Source organism: Populus euphratica, unplaced genomic scaffold, assembly GCF_000495115.2.
Source record: "Populus euphratica unplaced genomic scaffold, PopEup_1.0 scaffold54.1, whole genome shotgun sequence".
Classification (NCBI taxonomy): domain Eukaryota; kingdom Viridiplantae; phylum Streptophyta; class Magnoliopsida; order Malpighiales; family Salicaceae; genus Populus; species Populus euphratica.
Window position 1 is genome coordinate 39,867 of NW_011499910.1, and position 26,463 is coordinate 66,329.

Consider the following 26,463-nt stretch of genomic DNA (forward strand, 5'->3'; position numbering starts at 1 on the left):
AAACCCTTTTTGTGATGGGGGGGGGGGACAACATGGAAAGTGTGCCATCAAAACTTAAATCCAATTCTGTCTGTGGTGTTTACAACAATAAAAGAGGAGCATCAAGATAAGAAGTTTCAGCATACCTTGCTTTTACGAATATGATCCAACAGTGTTGTCTGTCAAGAGGATAACACCAGATACATTAGAAAAATCTTTGAAAAATACCACCATTTTCTTAACATTCAAAACATAACCAAGAATGAGACAAAGAAGATAATGAAGAAACATAGAGAATCTTGCTACTTGCCTTGCCATGATCTACATGACCCATTATAGTAAGCACAGGAGGCCTCTCTTGTAGTTTGTCTAGATCATCTTCATCAAGAATCTCGTTCTTTTTTGCCATTTCTTCAAATCTAACTGGATCAGCATCTATGACTTCCACGTCATACTCCTTACATATCATCTTTACCATCTCTTTGTCCAAAGTTTGCACCCCATCAGGCTTAACCCCCTTTGAGAACAGAAGCCCCAGAATTTCTCCTTCACCCATGGTCAAGTTGTAGGCTAGCTCTTCGATTGACATGCCTTTTTCCCCAACCTCCAAAATCTCTACTTTGACAGGAGCTGCCTCTCTGGCAGCCTGGATCTTAGCCGCCTTCCTACTGGCTTTGGTCCATTTCCTCCCTTTTCTCGCAGTAGCTGCACCAGGAATAGAAACATTGAGCTCCTCATCAGGAATCTCAACATCATTGTCCATCATCCGCCTTCTTGGTGTTCCAGGTGAAGCACCTTTCTTTCGGTCTTTGTACTTCACAGGACCAGGGCCCTTTCCTGGTTTAGTAGGAGCTAAAACTGCCTGTGCAATTAAGGGATCGACAACCGGTTTCTTGCGAGCAAATTTGTCAATCAAAATTGGCTGTCCTTTACTTTGTGCAGCACCTGAGCCTGTTTCATCTTTTATTGGTGACTTTGGAGCAGCCCCCACATCCTTCAAAACAACAGGTTTCTTAATGATAGGTGAAGGAGCTGCGGATGGCTTGGCCTGTAACTTTGGTTGAGTTCTTAGAGGTGGCTGAGGAGGTTTCAGTGGAACACGTGATTGAGATTCTAGCTTTGTCGCTTCTACTGTTTTAGGTTCCTCCTTGATAAACTTGTTACTAGGCTTTGGAACTTCCTTGACAATCCTCTGCACTGAAGACACCGTGTCTCCTTTCCGCCACACACTTCTCAAAGTTTTAGCTTTACGAGTAGCAGCCGTGGAATTAACATTTCTCGAATCAGTATATGAATTAGATGGTGTCATTTTATTTACATTCCCATTCTCTTTCCTAATACTACCAGCACTCGCACCCACTTGGCTTTGTTTTGAAGTTTCAAGCTTTCCAGCCTTCTCCAAGACCTCATCAAGTGACTCGATCACCTTATTTCTCTCTTCTTCCTCGTCAGAATCCCCACTACCCCTTGAAGAGCCCCAACCAACAGAATTCATACTCAAAAGGGATTCATCCTTGGAACCAGCCGGCGACTTTAACACGGGCTTTGGACTAGGTTTAAGGACAACCTCACTATCACCATCATTACCATCACCATTACTTCCTCCTCTGATTGTACTACTACTAGAATCAAGTGATACAGCATTGCCTTGCTCGGCAATGAAATCAGTGGCAGTAACTGAATATTTACAGACACAATGCCAACTTTTAGCCCTCCTAAGACTCCTTTTTGATAAAGAAACTCTCTTCACAACTGAATGCGAAGAAGATTCAACACAACTAGAAGTAGCTGTAGACCCACTCAAGCTTCCTAAACTAACAAGGGAAGCCAAAGATGGCATACTACCTACTAAAACCACCATGGACCCCATTCACAAAACCCAAAAAGAAACCTAAAAGCACCCTTTATAATTCCATATCGGGTAAATTGAGTAAATTAGACAAAGAGTTTCAAGATTTCTATTAAAGTTGAAATGTTTAATTAAAAACAAAGTGCAGAATCAGTAAAAACAAAGTGCAGAATCAGAGCTTACCTTAATGAGAAAATGGGATGGGAAGATAGGGAATTTGAAGGGGTGGAAAGGGTTTTGTTTTGTGTTTGGAAAGTGAGAAAATGAGTGAGAAAGTAAAAGAGAAGGGGTTTGTGGATGGAGAGGATATTATGATTTTGGTGGTGGTGGTGTACAAAGCTACAAAATTGGCACTTGTGTGGTTGCTTCTCTGCCTGTCAAAATTTCCTTTCTTATAAAGATAAGGCATTTTAAAGGTTTCATGTTTTTTTTTTCTTGTTTTTATTATTTTTCTAATTTTTTTCTTTCAGATTTTAATTTTTATTATTTACTATTTTCTTTGCCCAAAAAACAAAGACTTAGATTTAAGATAATTTTTTAAAGAATAAAAATTTTAATATAAGAGTATATCCAAATTTAAATCATAGTTTTTACATGTCACTGTTTAGAGCCTAAATTTTAAGTTTTTACAGAATTATTAAATTGTTGATTTTTTTTTTAAATCAAAAAGATATTATTTTAATAAAATAAAATAAAAAGATAAAAATTAATTAATTATAACCAGCTTTTTAATAGGATTTTATCAAGTTAACCAGATTGAAAATTAACATATTAAATCTATTAAATCAACCAAGTTATATTAAATTTTTTTTTTTAACTTGATATAGTTTTAACCTCGAGCAATCAAGTCTTAAGTTAACTTTCAGGCATGTTTTTAAACTATAGTCTACGTAGCTTTTTTTTTTTTTACATGGATTTTTTTTAGCATTCTAGAACTTATTTGATTTGATTATTTTTTTTAGGAGCAGAGAATTTAAATATGCTGGTTTTTTCCCTTTAATATTTGAGGGCAGGAATTTCTGTTTCTTTGATATTTTGAGGAATCGTTGTGGAGAATAATTTTAGTAATTGAAATCTCGAGCTGTGAAGCACAGAAGGCCGTGTCATAGAAGCAAAGAGATGACTACAAAAGCCCACAGATATCCAGTGTCGACTGTCATGCGAGGCAGAGATGGAATCTTTATATATATATATATATATATAAAGATAATTTTGAAATTTCATTATAAATGGACAAAGCATACTTCTCAGCCTGGTGTTTATTCACCATATTTATTTTTGTATTAAAAATATTTGAATTTGAATTTTTTTAATTTTTTTATATTTTTAGATCATTTAGATGTCAATATTAAAAAATAAATTTTAAAAACTAAAAAAATTATTTTATTATAATTTCTAATAAAAAATACTTTAAAAAATAACAACTATCATAATACTAAATAAACTCATTAAGTCAACTTATAAAATAACATTTCTTTGTTTATTTAAAATAAAATGATTATTTTAGATAAATTAGAAAAAAATAAAATTATATTGTTATATATATATATATATATAGAAAGATAATATGGTTGGGTTTTATTCAGATTTTACTAAATTAAATTGAATTTAATTAGATAAATCTTTAAATTAATTCAGAATTAAAACAATAATTATCACAATATTAGATAGATTGATTAAGTCAACTTATAAAATAATGTTGCTTTACTTATTTAAAATAAAATGATTTTTTTAAAATAAATAAAATTAAACTAAAATTACATTATTTTCTATGTAAAACAAATTAAAGTTGACTTAGCTGGGTTTTACTTAAATTTTATGGATCAACTTAGATTTTATTAGATTAATATTTAAACTTGTTCAAAACTCGTAAAATTATAAATTAAAATTCATCAAGTTTATAAGTTTATTAATTTTAGGGTTCGTAATATTAATTAAGATATATATAAACTGACCAAATATTTATATTAATAAATAAATAAAAAATCTTATCCTATTGGCTCATTAGACCATGTCATAAACAACATCACTAGAATTCCATTGGCTTAGTTATGGCTTCTCGAAGCAGCTTTGTTCTGCACAAGCGATGCTGAACAGATTCATGAAAGGAGCTTAAAACTATGGTTCAATGGTTACCAGTTTTCATATCTGATAAAACCTGGGATGATATTGTTATGTGCTTCTAATTTAGGTGGGTCGGATACCTGTAACCAGTAGCAGTCCATTTGGGCCACTAATTTGTACATATTCTCCTCATCTGGGCTTGGACCTATCACTAATTGAAATCCAGTTGGTACATTTATTTATTATAAATGAGAGGCCTGAGATCTTACGGGAAGGGTGACTTTACTGCCAATTGAACTACACATTGACTTTATATATATATATATAATAATTAAGTAAATTAAAGTCATTAAATCTTGAAAATTATATCAGTTTGCTGTGCACTTTTTGCTTAATCGCTCATGCCTCTTAGACAAATAGTGTTCGTAACCATATTAAAATAAAATAAAAACAAAGACATTGAAAATATAAAACAAACATTGAGCGTAACACAAAATAATTCTGTCTCGATCTCTATCTCTTCTATTATGTAGTAATAACCTGGGTTTAAGCAAACAATTTCTGGTCTGTACAAATTTCCAAGTCTGAATTCAAGCCAAGTGGTCTCATGGAAGGCTTTTTTATAAATTATTTACAAATTTCATATAATTAATTTCTTCACACCAACTCCTACAAACCAAAGGCTTGTAATTAAAGATACAAGGCATATATATATTTCTTATAAATTTTCAAGTGCATGGATTCAGTAAAGCATGGTCTCTTGGGAATCACACCAGGGCAGTGAAGTGCTTCTGTATATAGTCATCAACCTCCTCCTGATCTGGGCTGTTATTGGGGGCAGGACATGCTAGCTTCGCATGGAGATGGAAGTGGAGATTGCTTGGTGGTGGTGGTGGTGGTGGTGAACAGAGGGTGACAGTCTCAAAACCCTCGCCTGGTTAGGTCACAACGGGCGCATCATATTTGCTGAAAAGCTTGTAGGAAGAGAGGAGCGAGAGAGCTGCATAGAAGATTACTGCAACGAATGTAATGACCGTGGATATCAAGGCCTTGTGACAAAATCCACCAAACGACACACAAGTTGCGCTCCAAGCGATGGATGTGTCTCCCTTGTCTGCCAAGTATAACACCTCCGTCGATACTGTTCCGGCAGCCAGAATCACATACGTTAACACCTAGATAGGTTCCTCCAAAAACAGATTGATTAATATATATATATATATATATATTATATGAAATTAAGGGTGTGAATTAATTCGATGGGATTGAGAATTACCTGGTCGAGTAAGAAAAAAGTCCATGCTTGAGGCGTTGTCCATGGTCTAGGCATGGCTACAATGACAGCTGAAAGAAGGGAATAACCAGCACAGATGCCATTGGCATTCACCAAATACCTATATCATAAAAATGGATGTGATTAAAAACAAGTTAGCATGAAATATTGTGAAGAACAATCATGCTTCATAAAAGGAACTGAATTAAGAAGTTGTTTTTCCGACTAATTGAATGTACTTGGCATAATTATTCCTACTTAAACTGGTGACCAGCTGATTTAAAGCTTGGCATAAGCTGGTTTTTTCTAACCATTTACACATTGATTTAGTCGAACATTAGTCTATCCAAACCTAAATGAGACATGCAGGGTCAACTTTAAGGAATTTTTAAAATTTTTATTTAAAACAATATCATTTTTTTTTTTAATCCAGTGACTGAAGGGAGGGCGGGCCCTTGTAAGAACAGAATTAAGTATTATTTAAATGATACAGTTTTTTACTGTGCAGGTTTCATTATTTATTTTTTATATATTATAGTGGAAGAGTTATGTAAAATTTTATATTTCTTCTACTGTGAAGTCTCTTTTTACATATTAATTATTTTTTTAATTATACATTTAATTTTTATTTATTTATAATTTTTTAATTTTTTATATGGATAAACTTTATTTTAAAAAATAAAAAAAATTCATATAATATTTCTAATATTATATTACAAAAATTATTTTTAATTAACAAATTTAGTAAATACAACTGTATAAACATCTTATTTTTCAACATTAAATATATTGATTTAACTCTATTTCTTCATTTCTTAAATTTTTATTTTTAAATATTGTTAATAATTATTTAATTACATATAAAATTAAATAATTAGTTAATAATTATTTATTTATATATACACATTGTGTTTAATTTATTCAATTACATATAAAATTCTAAAAACATACAAGTATATATTTTTTATATAAAAAATAAAAATATCTAATATGTGGATTGCGGGTAACATAACTAGCGTTCGCTATTTGGCACTCCTGCTACCTGCTAGTTTAGCTGCTTAATTACCTAAAGCTTTAGTTGCTTAGCTGATCCCTAAAAGTAAACCTAGCACACCCCTATTGCCCGCCTCCTGCAGACGACTGAGAAATTCTTCTTGGAGAAACTTTGGATTTATGAGATTTAATTGTATAATCCACTCATTTAATACAATAAGTATGATCTTAAATTAAATATTCTTAAAATTAGCATTATGCTTACCTCAATATTACAAGAAACAAACCCTCCAATTATTATTTTTTTTTTAAAAAAAACTTGCAATCAAACACACAGAACATGGGTGTAAAAAGCACTAAAAATGGGTGCATGAAAATACATAAAATATGAAGTACCTGAAAGCTCCGAGATCTGAATAAGAAAGTGATCCATAGTCATTAGTTTGAGTATTCTTAAGCATGACAACAAGTGCTGAAACACTCAAAGCCACAGGCACCAAACGCAACATAGACTCAGCAGTGCGCATGATGCTTTTCACATCTTCATTCTCGTCTCTTGGCCCCATCATTGCCATTGGAGGATCTCCTTCTTCGTCCCTCTTCCCCATCATCCCTCCTTCTCTCTCATTGTTTTCTCAAGTTTGGTATTCTGCAAAAAGCAGTGATGAACAAGACGTGAAGCTACTCGTAAAAAGGGGGCGATCATTTAAGAACGCTAGGTGAGGTGGGTGACAAGCATTCAATGTCATCACCATCAAGGCAGGCCACATATAGCTAAGTGCATGGATAGCTCTGCTCCTCTATCTTCACACGTACCAAAGGTCATGTATATCCAACGATTTATTCTCTATATTTTTTTATTTATATTGTATTATCAATTATTTTTTAAAATTAATGATGATGTATGTATATTTTAATTAGTTTTTAAAATTTTAAAATTACTAATTATATAATTTTTAATAACCTTAAAATTTATAAATTTTAAAAAATAAATTTAGAATTGCTATCTCATTTATTTCTGTATTTTAACATGTAAATACAATTGTTTTTATCTTCAAGTAATAAATTGTGTAGTTGTACACATTAAAAATTAAATTTATTTTTAAGTTTTTTTAATTATTTTATAGGAAAATAAATTGCCAACCTTAGAAAATGAAAGTTTAGTGTACACAAGGAAAAAAAAATAGAAACTTCATTTTTAGGCAAATATTGCTTGGTGATCAACGGTTGACCCTTTCTTTGAGAACTTTACTAGACTCTCCAAATGTCAAATAGATGAAGCATAGTTATTGTTTGCCGAAGATCGCCGTGGTGGATTGGCAATCTCTCATTGATTGAACGGCTTCGGTTGCCACCTACTACCTTGCTGAATTTCTTTCTCTTCGGGCAGCATATGGTCGTGGCCTTTAGGATGAGGTTCGGTCGGGTCCTGTATAAAAAGCTCTGTGTGACGGGATTAAATTTTTTGCAATGAAATTCAACTTAATATAACAGTCTAGTCCTAATTAAATTTAGTTTTGCTTTCTTTTTTTATTTGTGTTTTCTACAACTATATGTTTCGCTCATCCAACGAAGTTTCTACAATTACAAAGTTGTATATAAGAAATTAACACAAGCAAGTACACAAGTTTACAAGAATACCTCTTAACCTTTATTTATCTCATCAACAAAAGATTACACAATACAAATGTGTGTGCTATGCACAAAATCGTCTGCTACACAGCAGAGGCTTGGCAGCATATTTATAAACAAGTGTGAGTTGCTAGGCTCACCCATTATCTCTATTTTTCAGGCCATAATGGGGCACTTACTCCCATGATCTCCATGATCTCCATAATCCCTTATTTTCGGGGCATAGTGGAGCACTTGCTCTCCCATTAACTTAGTGGCTTACATAGTGGAGCACTTCCTTCCCCACTCAGTTGCCACTTCCCCACATTTTGCCCCCATGATACAACCATATTCTGCCTATCCGCATGACAGTCTCAACTGTCTATTCTGTTGCGTCAGCTGCTGACTTAGAAGGTCCATCACCTAAGCCCCCACGTCCATGCCAAGTCGCAAGCTCAACGACTCGCATAGACCATTGCACGCTGCCTGCCGAATTTGTTTCTGCCTATGCAAGGCTGCCGCTGTCCATCGCTGCCGAATTCTAGACAATGTGCCTTTGTTGGCGCATCCCCGCGCCTAGAGCCTTAACACTCTATGCCTATAGAATTTACAAGATTGGCAGCCAGTGTGGCTATTTTTTTTTAACCTGAAAAAAATTATTATTTTTTAAAAAAAGTAAGAGAATTTTGATTAGTTTTAATAATAATAATAATAATAATAAATTATTTAAAAAATTATCTAAAATAAAATTAGATTAGATTGTGATTTTAATATGAAATTAAAATAATTTAATAAAAAAATAATATAAAAAACAATTTTAAAGTCTAACCTAGTAACCTATATTATACCATGGGTTAAAGTAAATATTTTTTTGAAAAGAAAAAAAATCAAATAGTATTAACACATAAAAAAAAGAAGAAAATTTTAACGATAAGATAAGCTAATGATATTTTTATATAACAAAGTAGTGTGGGTGCATGCTTGAACGTTATTATTAGCTAGAGTTGGGCAGCCTGTATAAAAGTATATACTTGCACAAAATCTTTTAGTAAATTATAGAAAATCATGTTATTTTATTTCTAATTGTTCATGCACCTTTAGCTATTTATTTAGATTTATTATCTAAGCCTAACAATGATTCTATTTGCTCGAAAATAGCTATTAAGGATAAACATGATCTAATCTAAGGTAGTTGTAACATATTACCACACAAAACCCAAGTCAGAACTACTCGGAGACCTTTTTCTTCGAGGTTGAGTTGCTGACTTCAAGGCGGTCTCTGCCACACATAAAGGCTCTCAAATCTGTGTTGTTCTTCTCCTTTTCCGTGTAGTATACTTCCTCTTTCATCCCCTCCGGTTGCTGCATGGAAAACGCCTCTTCTAGCTGCCCAATGTTGTGCTTCTGATAGCAGAAAGAGAGGTTTTACAGCAGATTTGCCATCTTCCTCTGCAGAGCGCGTGGTTGGGATGACGTGGGAAGAACTAAGCTGGAGAACGATATTACTAAATATTCATGCAAACATTCTATTTTGGATAATGTTTCATGGATTGAAAAGGAATCCAGAACATTATGTTTGCAATAGTAAGAGCATTCAATTGGGGCTTAGATTATCTTGGGACCTTTTTTAAGCAATCCCAGTCCCAACAAGCGAGTTCAGATTCTAACACAAACAGGTCACAACCAAGTGCTTGTAAACAATTCTTTTGGAATAGAAGCTATACTAGGCAGAAAAACAGAAACCAGGGTACCAGAAACTAGCAAGCATGTATATAGAAGCACATATCCTTTCATATATCTACTAATCAAGCCCAAATTTCTTTCTGAGCTCCACCATGAAGATGTAGATCTTCTGCGGATGTGCAAGAGATTTGGATATACTCTCCTTCTGCATGCACCTCTTACACCAAGCAATCAACTTGGGGTACTCCTCCTCTATGCTAAAGTTGCCAAATGTCTCGTATCCATGAAACCAGCATTAGAAAGGGATAAGTGCAACATCCACATAACCGAGTTTGTCACCTTCAAAATAAGGCTTGTCTCCTAGCTCCCTTTCCAACAACTTAAGGGACTCAATGAAATCAATATTGGCTGCCTCCTTCTCTTCTCCTTTTTCCGTCCACGTCTTCCTTCCAGAACGGTACACCTACAGAGTAATATCCCACAATTCTCAAGTGAATTAATCAGCTAATTTGATGATTGACTACAGAGCACAAAAATTTACACCGATTCCTTTTCGGCAGCAGAAAGCATACGCAAGGTAGGATGCAGATTAGACACATACCTTCTTGTCAGCAAAATCAGCCCAAAACCTGGATTGAGCTCTCTTGTAAGGATGAGGAGACAGCAAAGGAGACTGGTTATTCCACACCTCATCAACATCCTCAACAGCAATAAGGCACACTCATAGATTGGTTTACCATTGTGAATGAGAACTGAGACCTTCTTGTAAACTGGGTTAATTTGAAGAAGTAAAGGACTCTCGTTCCTCAAGTCCTGTTCAGCATACTCATAATTGACACGCTTCTCTTCTAATGCTATTCTCACTCTCATGCCGAAAGGGCTTGCCCATGTATCCAACAGTGTTACAGCCATCAACAGGTTGAGGACAAAGAACTTGTCACTAGTAAATTTCTTTCTTCTCTATTTACTAGAGAGTTTAGGAGAAGGGTACTGTACAAAGTACAAATCTTGAAGCTGATTTTCCTTGTTCATCAATATCAAGTCCTCAACTATATTAAAGATGTCAGGATTTCGGGAAGATAAATCTGATTTTCTTTGTTCATCAGTATCAAGTCTTCAACTATATTAGCCCATCTAGCCCATGTACATGTTCCTAGATTATCCTTCCGAGCCCAATCCTCTATGAGTTGGTTCGGGACTTTCACATCGGAACTCCACGGCCCTACAACTAGTGCTGTAGGTGCCAGGGCAACCCCATGTACTCGGAATAAAAAATAAAAAATCTATATACAAAGAATTGCTACTTGACACTAAACACACATTTAACTTTTCTTTTTAAAAATAATAAGCGAACCAACCAATACATTTTTCACTTTTAATTTTCTAAACTAGATATACCGTTAGCCCCCTTTTTTCTTCATTTTCCTTCAATTTCCCAGGCCCCATTTCTCTGCATTTTCTTCGTCTTCTTCTTCCCTCAACTACGAAATTCAACCACAACATTGACAGCAGCCTCCTCAGGCTCAATCAAACCCGGTAACTTTTCTTGCCCAGTTAATATATTTACTAAATTTAATTTTCTACATAGAAAAAAGATTAACATTTATGATTATTCATGTATGAATGATTTCCACCCAATAAAAGATGATTGAGGATGACTAGTTTAAGGTTCTTTTCATTTTGCTTCTTTTATTTTTATGTAGTTTTATGTAGAATTTCATTTTTGTGAGATATTTCATAACACGGAGATATTCGGCTGAACATATGTAATAAAAGAAATTGCTTGAAATGCTACGACATTGCACTTAAAACAAACAATTATGAGGCATTTCCCTGTCCTTACACTGAACAATAATAAGGGATTGACAAACTGGTTTTCCATTGGGGATGAGAACAGGAATGTTCTTGTAAACTGGATTCATCTGAAGAAGCAAGGTACTCTTGTTCCTCAAGTCCTCTGGGTACTCTTGTTCCTCAAGTCCTCTTCACTGTTCTCATACTTGACATACTTCTCTGCTAACGCTATTTGACTCTCATGCCATTATGGCTTATCTAGAAATTAAATAGTGTCACCTCATGTGCCATTGTTTGAATAAGAAAGTATCACAAGATCACTAATATTCCCTTCTTCCATTCTAAAGTCTTCTAATAGCAGAAAGCGGGATTTTATAGCAGATTTGCTATCTTCCTCTGCAGAGTGTATGTGGTCGTGATAAATTATGGAAAAAGATAAACTAGAGGGTAAATGATGATATTAATAAAAGCTTATATTTTGGATAGTGTTTTATAGTATGAAAAGAAATTTCGAACATTATGTAGGTAAAACTAAAAGCATTTGAATGGCTTTTATTGAAGCTTGAAATATTCTTGAACGAGAACATATGCCCAAAAAATTAAGTTCAGATTCTAACAAAAACAGGTCACAACTACGTGTCCACGATATTATTTCCAGATAGAAGCTTGTAGGCTTACACTAAGCAGAAAAACAGAAACCAAACAAGCTTGCCTGTGGATGCACATCCTTCCATCTATTCAAACCCTAACTTCTTTCTCAGCTCCACCAAAAAACCATAGACTTCTTGTGGATCTGCAAGAGATCTGGATACACTCTCGTTCTGCAAGCACCTCTTACACCAAGCAATTAACTTGGGACACTCAGCCTCTATGCTAAAGTTACCAAATGTCTCATAGCCATGAAACCAGCTATAGAAAGGAACAAGTGCAATATCCACATAGCCGAGGTTGTCACCTTCAAAATAAGGCTTGTCTCCTAGCTCTCCTTCCAACAACTTGAGGGACTCAATTAAATCATTCTTGCCTGCCTCCAGCTCTTGTCCTTTCTTTGTCCATGTCTTCCTCCCAGGAAAATACACCTACAGATTCATATCCAACCATTTAAAATTGAATAACAAATAAACCTTGTAATCAAAATTACACAACCAAGAAGTTAAAGGGGAATTTTTCAATTGGAAAATCCCCAATTTAGCTCTCTTTGTTTGTGTAATTTCTGCAAACTAGACCCTGTTTAAAGCATTTCATCAAATTTATCATACATTTGTCGTATTTCCTCCAATCAACCCAACTGGACTAATCATAAAAATATACTCTCCATATAGGTGAAATTCTTTACAGTTGACTAAATGTGGCGAAAATAAGGTAAAAATCCACATAATTTTTACAAGTTTGTATGCCAGATCGAAGCAAAATGGTTGGCCTTTTCAACAACAAATAATTTCGGAGTCTACGAGGTAAAAGCAGATACCAAAACTAAGAATAGAAAGCAAAGACAGACACACACATACCTTGTTGTCAACAAAATCAGCCCACAACCTGGATTGAGCTCTCTGGTATGGATCAGAGGGCAGCAAAGGAGACTTGTTATTCCACACCTCATCAATATACTGAACAGCAATAAGAGACTCACAGATTGGTTTCCCATTGTGAATAAGAACTGGGACCTTCTTGTAAACTGGGTTCATTTGAAGAAGCATGGGACCCTTGTTCCTCAAATCTTGCTCACTGTACTCATACTTCACACCCTTCTCTTCTAATGCTATTCTCACTCTCATGCCAAATGGGCTTACCCTTGTATCCAACAGTGTTACAGCCATTGTTGAAGTGGCAAAAACTTCTTCAACTAAGTGAATGAACGAAATTCTTCAACTATATCATCCAATCCACTTCTCAGTTGGGTCTAAATAAGAAATTCTCAATTGGATCCTCCATCTACTGGGCAGTTCTCAGTTAGTCCCTTTTCTCAAATTTGTCTTTATTAATCTAAATCATAAATTTTGATAGTGGGTTAATTTGGTAATGTTTGATAGATGAGGGATTCAATTGAAAATGTATTTTGTTTAGAAACTCAATTGATACTCATGTGATAGTTGGGGGACAGATAATTAATTTAGATACACCAGATAATCTATAACCTTTTCCATACAAATTCTCGAATCAATACGATAACTGTGCTTTTTAAGAAAACTATTGTACACTCTCAGCACAAATCCAACCCAAGTCACTTTTGTTATTGATGAAAATAAAAGTATAGGTGTTTAAATAAAATCTCACATGTTATTTTATACAATTTAAAAAATTTAAAAAATGCTAGGATTTTAAGGAAAATTAATGTTTTATTAGTTATTTTTATTTTTCCTATTTTGTTTTTAAAATTAAAAATCATACTCAATAATTTTACTTTTCCTAGTTTGTTTAGAATTTTTATTATTTTCCTTTTATTTTTAGTTTTTGTGGTTTATTTACATTGATTTTTGAATTTATTTAAAAAATTGTAAACTATTTAAAGAGGTATATTAGTTGGTATAGTGAATTATTGAGAAATAAAAAATTTAAATTATAATTTTAGGTGTAATGGTACTATTCAAAAAAAATTTCTATTGATTATATTTATTGTTTTTTATGTTGTTTTCATATATTTTTCACTAGTATCAAAACTTAATAATTTCTAGTGGTTAGTTAGTGTATGATGTTGAATAACTATAATTAAAAGATATCATAAAATATAAAATACTTATATGAAAGTAGATGGGAAGATTCATCATTGAAAAATAAACATTCAAGAGTTAATGATAAAAAACATTAATAGAAATTATAGAATTAACTCGTTAACCAGCAATCATAAAATTGTATAGGCAAGTTGAAGATTATCTTGTTAATTAGTAGAGATATTGAAGAAAAAAAAGTCTGAAAAATTAGAAGAATAATGGCTACTAATTCATAGTTAAATAAGAGAATCTATTTTTAAAGGCATGAGTAGATATGATAACTTCTTAATTGAGATAAATATTATAAAAACTTTGATAATTTTATTTATGATGAAAATGAGATAGATGTGAATTAATATTCTCTAGATGTGAATTAATACTCTTTATCAATTTATAATACATATTTTGTTGTTAATTATATTGATAATAATAGCATAAACAATGACAATGATAATGTCATCAATAATATTTTCATTAATAAATTAAGTGTGTGATAAGTTAAAAATTGAGTGCAAATAAAATATAAAAGATACTTAACAAAATAAAATTATTAATCAAAGTTATGCTAATTAGCTTGATTACATGTTTGCTATTATTGAAAAAGTAATTTTGTTCAATGGTTATATTGATATAATACATGTTGATAAATGAAGTTTGAGATTTGTAATTAATTACTCTAAATTGTTAATTGATTTTTTTATGTAGAATTTAACATGAAGCAACTAGAGTTGATATCTAAAATTATAAATTGAAGAGTTGATTTTTCTTTTAACATAGAAAAATGGATGCATGAGGTTTTATTTTTTCTGAGTTGTTTTTATTTTTTTCTAATTATTTTATAAAATTAATTATCATGTTTAATAATTTTATTTTTTTAGTCTATTTAGGATTTTTGTTGTTTTTTTATTGATTTTTGTTTGTTTGTTTAGGTTGATTTTCATATTTATTTAAGGAGATATAGACTTCTTGGAAGGACATGTTACTTGATGTGGTAAATTAATAAAAAAACAAAATTTTAAATTAAAAATGATTCTATTTAATAATATTATATTGTTTGTATTTATTGTTCTTATTGTATTATTTTTTCTATATCAATGAGTCATTTTCTAATGGCTCAACAAATGATTTTCATATTTATTTAAGGATTATCTTTTTTTTTTTTTTGTGTACAAAGACAAAAACATAAAAAAGGTAAGAGAATAGTGACAAACCTTGTCATTTACCCTCAAAAACTAATGCATGGAGCCTCCATCAATCTTGATGGAATGGCTTCTGGTTGCCATTGCTGAATTTCTTTTTCTCCGAGCTGTATATGGTTGTCTCCTTTAGGATGTGGTTAGGTTAGGTGCTGTATAAAAATCTTTGTGCCTACTGAATTTAAGGACCTGGTCCCTTCAGTGAGTAAGAAATTTCCCATTATGCACAAAAATAAATAAATATTAATAATAATAATTTTAGAGTCTTAATTATTAAGTTTAATAACTTAAATTCTCACCCACACGATATTATTTTCTACCATGAATAAACATGGAGATAAAACACATCCCAAGCCAGGCACACATCGAAGTACTCTCAGAGTACAAACATATCACAGGCGCAACCAAGTGCTAGCCTAGACATAAATCACACAAAACAAAACACAGTACATAAGTACATAACACAGGCGCAGCCAAGTGCCAGCCTTGTCTATGGATGCTCGCTACTCATGCCCAAGCATCTTCCTCAGCATCACAACAAAATCATAGACTTTACGTGGATCTTTAAGAGACTTGGAGACGCTCTCTTTCTGCAGGCACCTCTTACAGTAAGCAATCAGCTTCGGACAGTCAGCCTCTATATTGAAGTTGCCGATGGTTTCATAGGCATAAAACCAACAATAGAAAGGAAGTAGTGCAACATCAACGAAGCCGAGGGTCTCGCCCCCAAAGTAAGGCTTGTCTCCAAGCTCTCCTTCCAAGAGCTTAAGGCTGTCAATGAAATCCTTCTTGGCTACCTCCTGATCTTCTCCTTTTGTTGTCCATATCTTCCTCCCAAAGTCATACATCTACAGATTCATATCACACCATTGTAAAACAAATTAGTGACTTTGGAATCACAAGGGTCAACGGTTGGACCAGTACATGCAATTTCTGTCTAGCCAATCACTGTTTCAGAGGGCAGAAATTCAAAGACAGCTAACGTAGCAACAAATTAAGATGGTGTGTAACGTCTTATTTACTTTGCTGCGTTGAAAGTGACTAATAATTAAGTAATAGATGGAAGGCTCATCATGGCATTTTTTTTAACCAAGGGAAGTTCACCAATAGGAAAACCTCAATAATGTCACCATCGATGATATATTTTTGGATACTTGAAGGTGACTGCCCACCAATATAACAAAAGCATCATCACCTAAGCCCAAAATCTTATCTTTAATCCAATATTTTTATTGAAGGTTGTTGGACCCAACCAATCAGGTAATCCTTGTACAGAAACATCGTGCCAAAGTACTCTTCTTTAATTGTCATGAACTCACAAGAATGACAGTAATGATGAGAAACCTTAATGGCTAATTTGTTATATAAAAAAGAATTGGTGGCCAAGAACACTTGAAATGAACATCATACTACTTACCAAAAAAAAGAAAAAGAAATGAACATCATACAGAGTTTTCCACCATTCCATATTGTGATGCCGAATTTCTTCCATGATTTTATATATTAGTCTCAAGGGCTAATTGTACTGGTGATATAATATTCTAATTCTTCCAAGCTTATCAAATTGCAAAGTGGGTTTAATCAAGTCATACCTCAAAACAATAAAAAATCATAAGCCAAATACTTGAACCATTTAAGAACAAAAAAGCATACCTTTTTGTCAACAAAATCTGCCCAAAACCTAGACCGAGCTCTCTCGTAAGGATCAGAAGGCAACAAAGGAGCCTTTTCCTTCCACACCTCATCAATATACTGAACAATAATAAGTGATTCACAAACAGGTTTCCCATCATGGACAAGAACTGGGATTTTCTTGTGAACAGGATTCATTTGAAGAAGCAAATCGCTTTTGTTCCTCAAATCTTGTTCACTGTACTCATACTTAACACCCTTTTCAGCCAATGCTATTCTCACTCTCATACCAAATGGACTTGACCAGAAATCCAACAGGGTTACTTGTTCACCAGCCATTCTTGAAGTGATAAAAGAAGATGCTTGAAGTAAAGTTAGGCTTCTTCGTTTTCTTGGACTACAAAAGCTATGGTTTGTCAGTGTGGAAATGCCAGCATTTGTTGTAAGGAAGGGTGTGCGGGTGAATATGTCCAGTTTTCTACAGTTGACTTATTGACCGCGCGACGATGATTTGTTCATCATGACAGCAAATTACGTAATCAAGGACCTCATGCTCTCATTTGCCTTTTTCCTCGTTCTTTCGCTTCCTTCTCCTACCATGATCTATACATTATTAAATAACACAAGAAAGATAATAATAACAACATGTGTAACCAATATAAAATCTTGTATTATTGTGCCAAAATTTAAAATTTAAAATTTTATTAATGATTATTTATTTTTAAATAGTCTTTTAAGATACAAGTTAAGCAATCATATTTTTAGCTAGTGTTAGACTTAAACTAATTAAAAAATAATTCATACATTATGAATGCTTATCTATTCAAGATATACTACCAATTCCTTTGAAGTTACTACCACCACCGAATACCGAAGCAGGCTTGCTCCTTCAAAATAAGGTGGCTAAGACAAACAAGACAGGGGGCCTACTCCAATAACTTAACTGGCAGTCGGGCTCTATTATGCCTATTCAACATGTTACGATTGTGATACAATTCCATTGCCTGCTTTTATTCATGTTGCCGGAACTTCAAGGTCAATAAATAAGGACTCCTATCCTAGAATTTCTTTTGTTTATATATGAAATATATTACAGGATTCAATCTTCACACTTATCACTTATGAGGGTCAGCTTTTAGTGGTTTATTGGATCCAACTTCAATACCCATTTTTGAGAGAGATAGACGATAAGGTAGGATTCTTAAGTCAGAGTTCGAACTGGTGCTTACACGAAGCTCTAAACTAAATGCTTCCTAAACTAAATGCACATAATAAAAGCACCATAAATTAAAATATTTTTCTGAATTAGATAAAAAAAACTACAAAAACAAATAATTTCCTTTGAAAATTATCATGCAGTTTTTGTGGGTTCAAGATAACTCGTTCTGGAGTTTAAATTGCTATTTCCTCAATCTTATGGAATTCTAATCAAGACTTTTCATTTATTTATTTATTTTTATTTCAAGTGTATAATAATTTTAGATATCAACTTAAGTCTCTTCATTTTAAAATTTATATAAGAAACAATAATTGATGAATTATTTCTTTTCCATTGAATTTTAAAGTAATGAATTCCATATCTCAATCATGCTTCATTAACATGTATTCTATCTATACAATCCTAGAATATATTAACCTTTGTGATAATAGTTAGCTTATAATAAATATGTTCATCATTTTTTTTTTGTCGGGCACATTTCATGTTATTTTTATACTCAATCTCTAACTCATTAGTAATGATATTATTAATGAACTCATCACTGCTATTATTTTAATTATTTATGCTATTATTATCAACACAATCATTATTAAAATAAAAATCATAAAGATATTCTTGAAACTTATGCTGATCAAGAAGATATCTTCTTTACTCATGTCTTTGAAATAAGGTCTCAAAACTAGCCATATCTTGCTCCTTTATCATCACTTGATGATACCATGACCTCAAATCTATTTTTGAAAATACACACGCCTCTTTTAATTGATCAACTAATTAGTACTTAAAAGTGTATTTTTATCAAGATTTTATATCATTATTATGCACTTGAAGTATCAATAACTCCTTAGCTAAAATATGTTTTATAATGACATATCTAATAATATAAGATACCTTTAATTTATGGTAAATATTCATTTTAAATGTAGGTCTATCACATAAATAAAATGATTAGTTGATGAGTTCAATTACTGAAATTGAGAAGACAAAGAGAGGGCTAAATTTAGAAAAGAGATGTTGGTTTGATCTAAATTAGAATACTATTTAATCATTGGGTAATATTTGACACTGTAGAACTTGGATTTGGGTTTGCTTTATATGAATGAAAAGCTAAGACCTGCCTAAAACTTTTATGAGAAGTCCAAGATTCAAAAATGTTGTTTTCAAGTTCAAATTATAGCAACAACGGAGAAGTTAAAATCTATCCTGCAGTCCAGATATTATTTAATGTTTAACCCATATCTTGAGTTCTAGAAGTCTAAATGACCTTATTATTTTTTTGTTGGAAAGCCGAGATAATTTCCTAGAACTTTTATAAGACAATTTGTTCAAATTCTGATGTTAGCAATTATATTTTATTTAGACAAGAAAATAAGTATTGTTACCAAGTTAAGATGTGGTCACCCACTCAACAATTAGTCAACAAATCAATAGTTTTAAATTTTAGCTTATAAAAGGAGGCATTTACCATACATTTAAGTATCTTGGTTTCAGATTAAGATCATGTTCTTACTTTTTTTCTTTATACTTTTGTAATGCTTAAGATTTTCTTTCATTAATATCTTGCTTATGCCTTTCATTTTCTTTCATTTACTTAGTTCACTTATATCTTATCTATATTCTTATCTTGTTTATTTATATTTCTCTTTTTTTATTATATTTAGCTAAGTTTATTATGTTAAGATGAAAAGGTTACACTAATGGTGTAAGAATAAGTATAATATATATTCAATATGGACTTCAATGCTTATATCCTCAACAACTTGATATTAACATGTTTTATTATTTTTATCTTATTAATTCTTAATACCTTACTTGTTAAATAGTTAATCTAGATTTACGTTATATAACACTTGGTATAACAAATGCTTGGTACTTTTATAACTTAACCATATGGTAAAACCTACACCTATGCTATGAAAGGAATTTGATTTGTTGTTGACATAAGTTATAATTATGAATACCTGACAATATTTACAAATATTAACATTATTCAAATAAAATAATTAATATAATCATATTAATCATTTATAATTCGATTGGAACCTCCTTTGTGTGTGATTTCCAGTTGAGTAATAAAAAGAGTTATACTATACTTGTTTGGAATACCATTTTTAGATCCTCTAACATTGATATTTATTTTTATCATTGTTTAATCCTCATATTAATCTTATATTTCAAGGTCCTCTTTAACTTATTATTATTGTTGTTGTTGTTATTGTTGTTATTAGTACTAGTACTATTATTATTGTTGCTGTTATTATTATTATTATAGTTAACTTTTCTATGATTTGACCCCGATCTTGCCGAGTTATTTATTACTTCGACACTCTTGTATTTGAGAGAAGATATCAATGTTTTGGTCGTGTCACTGAGTCAACTTGGAAAAATTAAAAAAATAAAAATTTTAATATTTCATATGAAAAAATTAAAAAACAATCCATGTGAATATATGCTATATATGTTATAAATAATAAAGTTTAAAAAATTATTTTAAATTTTTTTTATTCCACATTGAAAAGATACTATGTTAGTATGTTATCTTTTTAAGTCAAATTATTTAAACTAAAAAGATTTTTTTCATATTTAAAAAACATAACTTGTTTTTTATAAATATAGAGTATATGATTAGTACTTAAAAGTGCATTTTTGTCATGGTTTTATATCATCATTTTGCACTTGAAGTATCAATAACTCCTTAACTAAAGCATGTTTTATAATAATGTATCTAATAATATAAGATACCTATAATTTGTGGTAAATGTCTATTTTTAATGCAGGCCTATCACATAAATAAAAGGATTGATTGATGACTTGAAGAACTTAAATTGCAAGGATAAAGAGATGGTCAAACTTAGAGAAGAGATGTCGGTGCAATCCAAACCGGAACACTGTTCGGTAATTGGGTCATATCTGGAGCTACAGATCTCAGATTTAGGTCCAATTTATATGGATGGAAAGGTAAGACATAGGCCTATAACTTTCATATGGAGCTCTCAAGTCCAAATTGTAGCAACAACAAAGAAGCCCGAATCTGTCTTCCAGCCCGAGCACTGTTCGGTATTTTGGCCATATCTGGAGTTCTAGAAGTCCAAATGAGCTGAATTGTTTACACAAGAAAGCTGAGACAATTGCCTACAACTTTCATGTTTGCAACTGGCTCCAATTTTGACGTTATCAATGACGTTTTGGGCAGACAAGAGAAGATAAGGATTGTCACCAAGTCAAAAGTTGGCCACCCACTTATCAATTAGTCATCAAATCAATAGTTCCCATTTTTGGCCTATAAAAGGAGGCATTTGCCATGCATTTAGGCATCTTGATGTTCAGATCAAGATCATGCTCTTCCTTTCTCTCTTTGTATTTTTTGTAATGTTTATGCTTTGCTTTCATTAATACTAAGTTTATGCTTTTCATTTCCTTTCCTTTACTTAGTTAGCTTTTATGTTCTTATTTTGTTTATCTATTTTGCTTTCTTTCATTATGTCTAGCTAAGTTAATTATGTCAAGGTGAAAAGGTTACACTAATGGTGTGAGAATAAGTATAATGTAAACTTAATATGGACTTTAATGTTTGATACTAACATGTTTTATATTTGTTATCTTGTTCACTCTTTAATACTTTGCTTGTTAAATGACTAATCTTGATTTATGTTGTATAACACTTGGTACAACAAATGCTTGGCACTTTCATAGCCCATAATGTATGGTATAACCGACACCTGAGCTATGAAAGGAACTTGATTTGTTGTTAACATAAGTTATAATCATGAATGCTTGACGAGATTTACAAGTATTAGCATTAATTGAATAAGATGACTAATGTAATCATGTTAACAATATATAATCTGATTGGAACCTCCTTTGTGTGTGGTTTCCAATTCAATAATAAGAGTTTATACTATACTTGTTTGATATACCATTAGTGGAACCTCTAACCTTGACATTTGTTATTATTATTGTTTAATCCTTACATTAATATTTCATCTCTAAGTTCTCATCATCATCATCTTCTTCTTCTTCTCTTTCTTTATTATTATTATTATTATTATTATTATTATTGTTACTATTGTTGTTGTTATTATTGTTGTTTTATAATTGTTGTTTATAATTTGTACAATTAACCTCCCTGTGGTTCGACCTCGGTCTTGCCGGGTTATTTATTACTTCGACACTCCTGCACCTGGGAGAAGACATCAACCTTTTAGTCATGTCAAGTTTTTGGCGCCGTTGCCGGGGAGGTAAGTTCTTGTATAAATTCTAATATTTATTTTATTTTCTCTTTTCACTTTTCTTGTATATAACTTTATTTCTTTTCTCTTATTTCTTCTTCTTTTGTTTTCTGTTTTCTTTTATTTTATTCCTACACGTGCATGAGAGTGTGGTCACGTACATCAAGTGGTAGACTTTGTAGGATATCCTTATCATTTTCAGAAAATATGGCCGAAGAAGATAATCAATCTCTTCAAAATGAGAATAATAAGAATAACCATGCTAGAACACTTAGAGACCACATGAATCCCACAAGAACAAGTGCACCATCATGCATAGTTTTTCCTCCTGATGCATCTCATTTTAATTTTAAACCAGGTATTATTCAACTTTTACCTTCTTTTCATGGTTTAGAATTGGAAAATCCATACTTGCATTTAAGGGAATTTGAGGAGGTGTGCAACACATATAATAACTTAAATTGTAGCATGAACACCATCAGATTAAAGCTTTTTCCTTTTTCATTAAAAGATAAAGCTAAAACATGGCTACAAAATTTAAGACCAGGATCCATTCGTGCTTGGGATGAAATGTAACAACAGTTTTTGAAGAAGTTTTTCCCATCTCATAGAACAAACTCTTTCAAGAGACAAATCACCACTTTCACTCAAAAACCAGGAGAAACATTTTATCAATGTTGGGATAGGTATCGAGACTTGCTTAATACTTGCCCTCATCATGGTTTTGAAACATGGAGATTGGTTTCACATTTCTATGAAGGGTTAACACCTAAAGATAGACAAATGGTTGAATTGATGTGCAATGGAACTTTTAAAGATAAAGACCCTGATGAAGCAATGAAGTACTTAGACTTGTTAGCTGAAAATGCTCAAAATTGGGACACCGCGGGTACTTATGAGGCACCGAGTAAAACTCAACCTCATACATCTAATGGAGGTATGTACAACCTTAGGGAAGATCATGACCTTGAAGCCAAGTTTGCATCTTTAGCTAGAAAAGTCGAGGCACTAGAATTGAAAAAGAGTGGTCAATTAAAATCTGTTGAAAACATTGTGTGTCAAATCTGTGAAACAAATGAACACTCAACAAACAATTGTCCAACCTTGCCTTCTTTTAAGGAATGTCTCCATGAGCAAGCCCATGCTCTAAACAGTTTCCAAAGGCCCAACCACAACCCATACTCCCAAACATACAACCCTGGTTGGAGAAATCACCCAAATTTCAATTGGAAGAGTGAGAACAACAATGCACAAACTTCACAACCACCATTTCAAGCACACCACAATTTCCAAAATTCTCATGGATATGCACCTTCTTATGCTCCAACTTCTAGAAGAAATCTTGAGGAAACATTGCATGCATTCATTGAAAAGCAAGAGACAATCAATACTCAACTTGCTCAAAACATGACAGATTTTAAAGATACTCTTGCAAAATTAACATCAGCTCTCAATTTCCAAGAGAAAGGTAAGTTTCCATCTCAACCACAACAAAATCCCAAGGGGCAATACAATGCAAATGCAAGTAGTTCCGGAAGTCAACACATGGATCAAGTCAAATTAGTCACTACTCTGCGCAGTGGTAAGGTTATTGAAAAACCCTCTCTTGAACCTTATGAGAAAGATGATGAGTCAATCTCTGAAGGTAAGGAAGGGGTTGAATCTGAAAATTGCAAAGAAAAGACGGATTCACCACCAGCACTTCCATTTTCTCATGCCATGACTAAACGAAGGAAAGTCAATCACAACTCTGAAATTTTTGAAATTTTCAAACAGGTAAGGATCAATATACCTTTGCTGGATGCTATTAAACATGTTCCTTCCTATGCTAAATTTTTGAAAGATCTCTGCATTGTGAAGAGAAAACTAAATGTGAAAAAGAAAGCCTTTCTAGCCGAACAAGTAAGTGCTATTCTTCAAAACAATAATGCTTTGAAATATAAAGACCCTGGTTGTCCTACAATTTCTTGCTTTATTGGAGAGCAAAAAATTGAAAGAGCCTTACTTGATCTTGGTGCTAGTGTGAATGTACTTCCATATTCAGTTTTTCAGAGTCTCAATCTAGGTGAGTTAAAACCAACTTCTATATCTCTTTTACTTGCCGATAGATCTATAAAAGTGCCTAGAGGAATAATTGAAGATGTGTTAGTACAAGTCGATAAATTCATTTATCCTGTGGATTTTATTGTCTTGGACACAGAACCTGTTGAAGCATGTAATTCATTTCCTGTTATTTTAGGACGTCCGTTTCTTGCAACTTCTAACGCATTGATTAATTGTAGGAATGGACTGATGAAGCTATCATTTGGAAACATGACATTGGAGATGAATATTTTCAACATTTGCAAGCAACCTGGAGATGATAATGATTTACAAGAAGTAGATCATATTGACGAATTAGTTTATGATCAACTTGAATCTACTTTAAGTAAAAATGAGTTGGATGAATCTGAAGATTTGCAAATGATTTATTCTGAGGAAGAAATCACGAATGAAAAATACACCGAAAATGTTGATGCGAATCTTTTGTCAATAGTGACAATAGATTCAACATCTGGCATCACACCAATCGATGATTACTTTCCTAACGAATCCTTACTTTCTCTTAATCCAATGTCTTGGTATGATAAAAATATCAATTTTCTTACTTTAGGAGATTTGTCAGCTGATTGGAGTACCCAAGACAAAGAAAAGTTTTTGAACGAAGTGAAGAATTTTTATTGTGATGACCCTAACTTATTCAAATATTGTCCTGATCAAATATTTCAAAGATTCATTCCCGTCAATGAGGTAAGTAGTGTCATTAAACTTTGTCATTCTGAAGCATGCGGAAGTTATTTCTCGTCAAAAAAGACAGCTGCAAAAATCTTTCAAAATGGATTTTATTGGCCCACCATGTTCAAGGACACGCATGCATTCTGCAAAACTTGTGAAAATTGTCAAAAGATTGATACTGGTCAAAAAGTTTTGTTTTATAATTCTCGACTCTATGCATTCCCTAGAGAGCTAAGACCTAAATGGAGCAATCCTTATGGGGCCTATGATATTGAGAATTCAATGAATGACAATGATTTTAAGGAAAATAGACATCGTTTGAAAGCTTACTTTAATAATTTTCCTTGTGAAAATGAATCAGCTGGTTTGAATGATCTTGTAGATAAAGGTTGATTATTTTGTTTTTCTCACATTTTCTTTTTTATGTTTCTTTTTGAGTGATTTTTGCTAGTTTCTTTCACCCCGGTCAAATGGTGGATAACGGTACTCCGTGACTTAAGTCGGTTCTTTCAGTTTCCCACAATTACTGATATCTGTGTATATATTTGTGCAATTCTTTGAATCTCTCTTCTAATTCTCATTTGAAAATGGACACTAATCTTGAAAAATTGAAAAAGTATTTTCCCGCCCTGCCTCAGAATGCGATTACAAAAATTTACCGTGCTAGATGTGCAAGATTGAGATTGTTAATGAATCATGGAATTCCTAAAGATATTCGCTGGTTGATTGAAGCAAAGGTCCGATTATCAGGTGAGTCCTCTAACTTCATTTCACACATGCCTGGAACAGGTAAAAGCACTTTTGCAAAGAAGCGTCGTGCAAAACGACTGGATGTCTGTCATCGATGTGCTAGATGGACTTGTAATACACAATGTCGTTCTTTAGGAATGGTATCTATAAACCGTGAAGATAAAATACAATTCATTAAGGATGGCCTGAGTAAGGAGTCTTTAGATAATCTTCTATTGACTCTTGAGACGCATTCTAGTGGAGATGTGCATCGTGCAATTCATGATTTATGGCCACTATTTCATAAAGAACATGATCGACTTAGTCTTGGGAATTTGACTAAAAAAGACCCTGTTTGCCAGTTTTTAAGAAAACTGGATGGGAAGCCTATCCCCGACCCATAGAGGGCGTTTAAGCCGTTCTTGGACGTAAAACCAAGGGAAGATGTGAGCCACAATCACAACTACCTGTACATACACATGTTTTTTTCAAAAGTAAATAAATAAATAAATAAAAAGAGAGAGAGTGTGTGTGAGACTCCAGCTGGCCTACATATAGGTGTTATGATTGCCTTTCTAATTTCTCATCTATAAAACCCTCTTTTCCTTCCTTTCATTTCTACTCAACCCATACATTCAACAAATACAGAAGTGTGTAGAAATGGCAAGTTCCTCAAGTCATCAAATAAGAAATATTTGTGTTTTCAGTGGATCTAGTCCTGGGAAAGAA

General features: G+C 32.7%; 4 protein-coding genes and 1 pseudogene across 4 annotated transcripts in view; all 5 read right to left on the minus strand.

The window, feature by feature from the left end:
• The window catches only part of LOC105133805 (translation initiation factor IF-2, chloroplastic-like), an 8,765-nt gene extending 6,557 nt beyond the window's left edge, over positions 1-2,208 (minus strand). The window contains exons 1-2 of the mRNA XM_011037929.1: positions 290-2,208; positions 126-158 (exon numbers count right to left, since the gene is read on the minus strand). Of these exons, the coding sequence (XP_011036231.1) occupies positions 126-158; positions 290-1,849 (1,593 nt within the window). The 5' untranslated portion in view covers positions 1,850-2,208. The remainder of the gene's footprint in view (positions 1-125; positions 159-289) is intronic.
• Positions 2,209-4,485: 2,277 nt separating this feature from the next.
• LOC105133807 (CASP-like protein 2A2) lies at positions 4,486-6,839 on the minus strand. The gene is made up of 3 exons (XM_011037930.1): positions 6,555-6,839; positions 5,169-5,286; positions 4,486-5,067 (listed from the first exon to the last, which is right to left on the minus strand). Exons 1-3 carry the CDS (start codon positions 6,767-6,769, stop codon positions 4,831-4,833), a joined length of 570 nt encoding a protein of 189 aa, XP_011036232.1. The 5' UTR covers positions 6,770-6,839; the 3' UTR covers positions 4,486-4,830.
• Positions 6,840-9,314: 2,475 nt separating this feature from the next.
• LOC105133806 (glutathione S-transferase U19-like) lies at positions 9,315-10,833 on the minus strand (annotated as a pseudogene).
• A 937-nt stretch (positions 10,834-11,770) lies between these two features.
• LOC105133808 (probable glutathione S-transferase) lies at positions 11,771-13,188 on the minus strand. The gene is made up of 2 exons (XM_011037932.1): positions 12,755-13,188; positions 11,771-12,325 (listed from the first exon to the last, which is right to left on the minus strand). Exons 1-2 carry the CDS (start codon positions 13,061-13,063, stop codon positions 11,981-11,983), a joined length of 654 nt encoding a protein of 217 aa, XP_011036234.1. The 5' UTR covers positions 13,064-13,188; the 3' UTR covers positions 11,771-11,980.
• A 2,240-nt stretch (positions 13,189-15,428) lies between these two features.
• Positions 15,429-17,273, minus strand: LOC105133809 (probable glutathione S-transferase). Its single transcript, XM_011037933.1, has 2 exons — positions 16,804-17,273; positions 15,429-15,998 (listed from the first exon to the last, which is right to left on the minus strand). Exons 1-2 carry the CDS (start codon positions 17,119-17,121, stop codon positions 15,654-15,656), a joined length of 663 nt encoding a protein of 220 aa, XP_011036235.1. The 5' UTR covers positions 17,122-17,273; the 3' UTR covers positions 15,429-15,653.
• Positions 17,274-26,463: the final 9,190 nt, after the last annotated feature.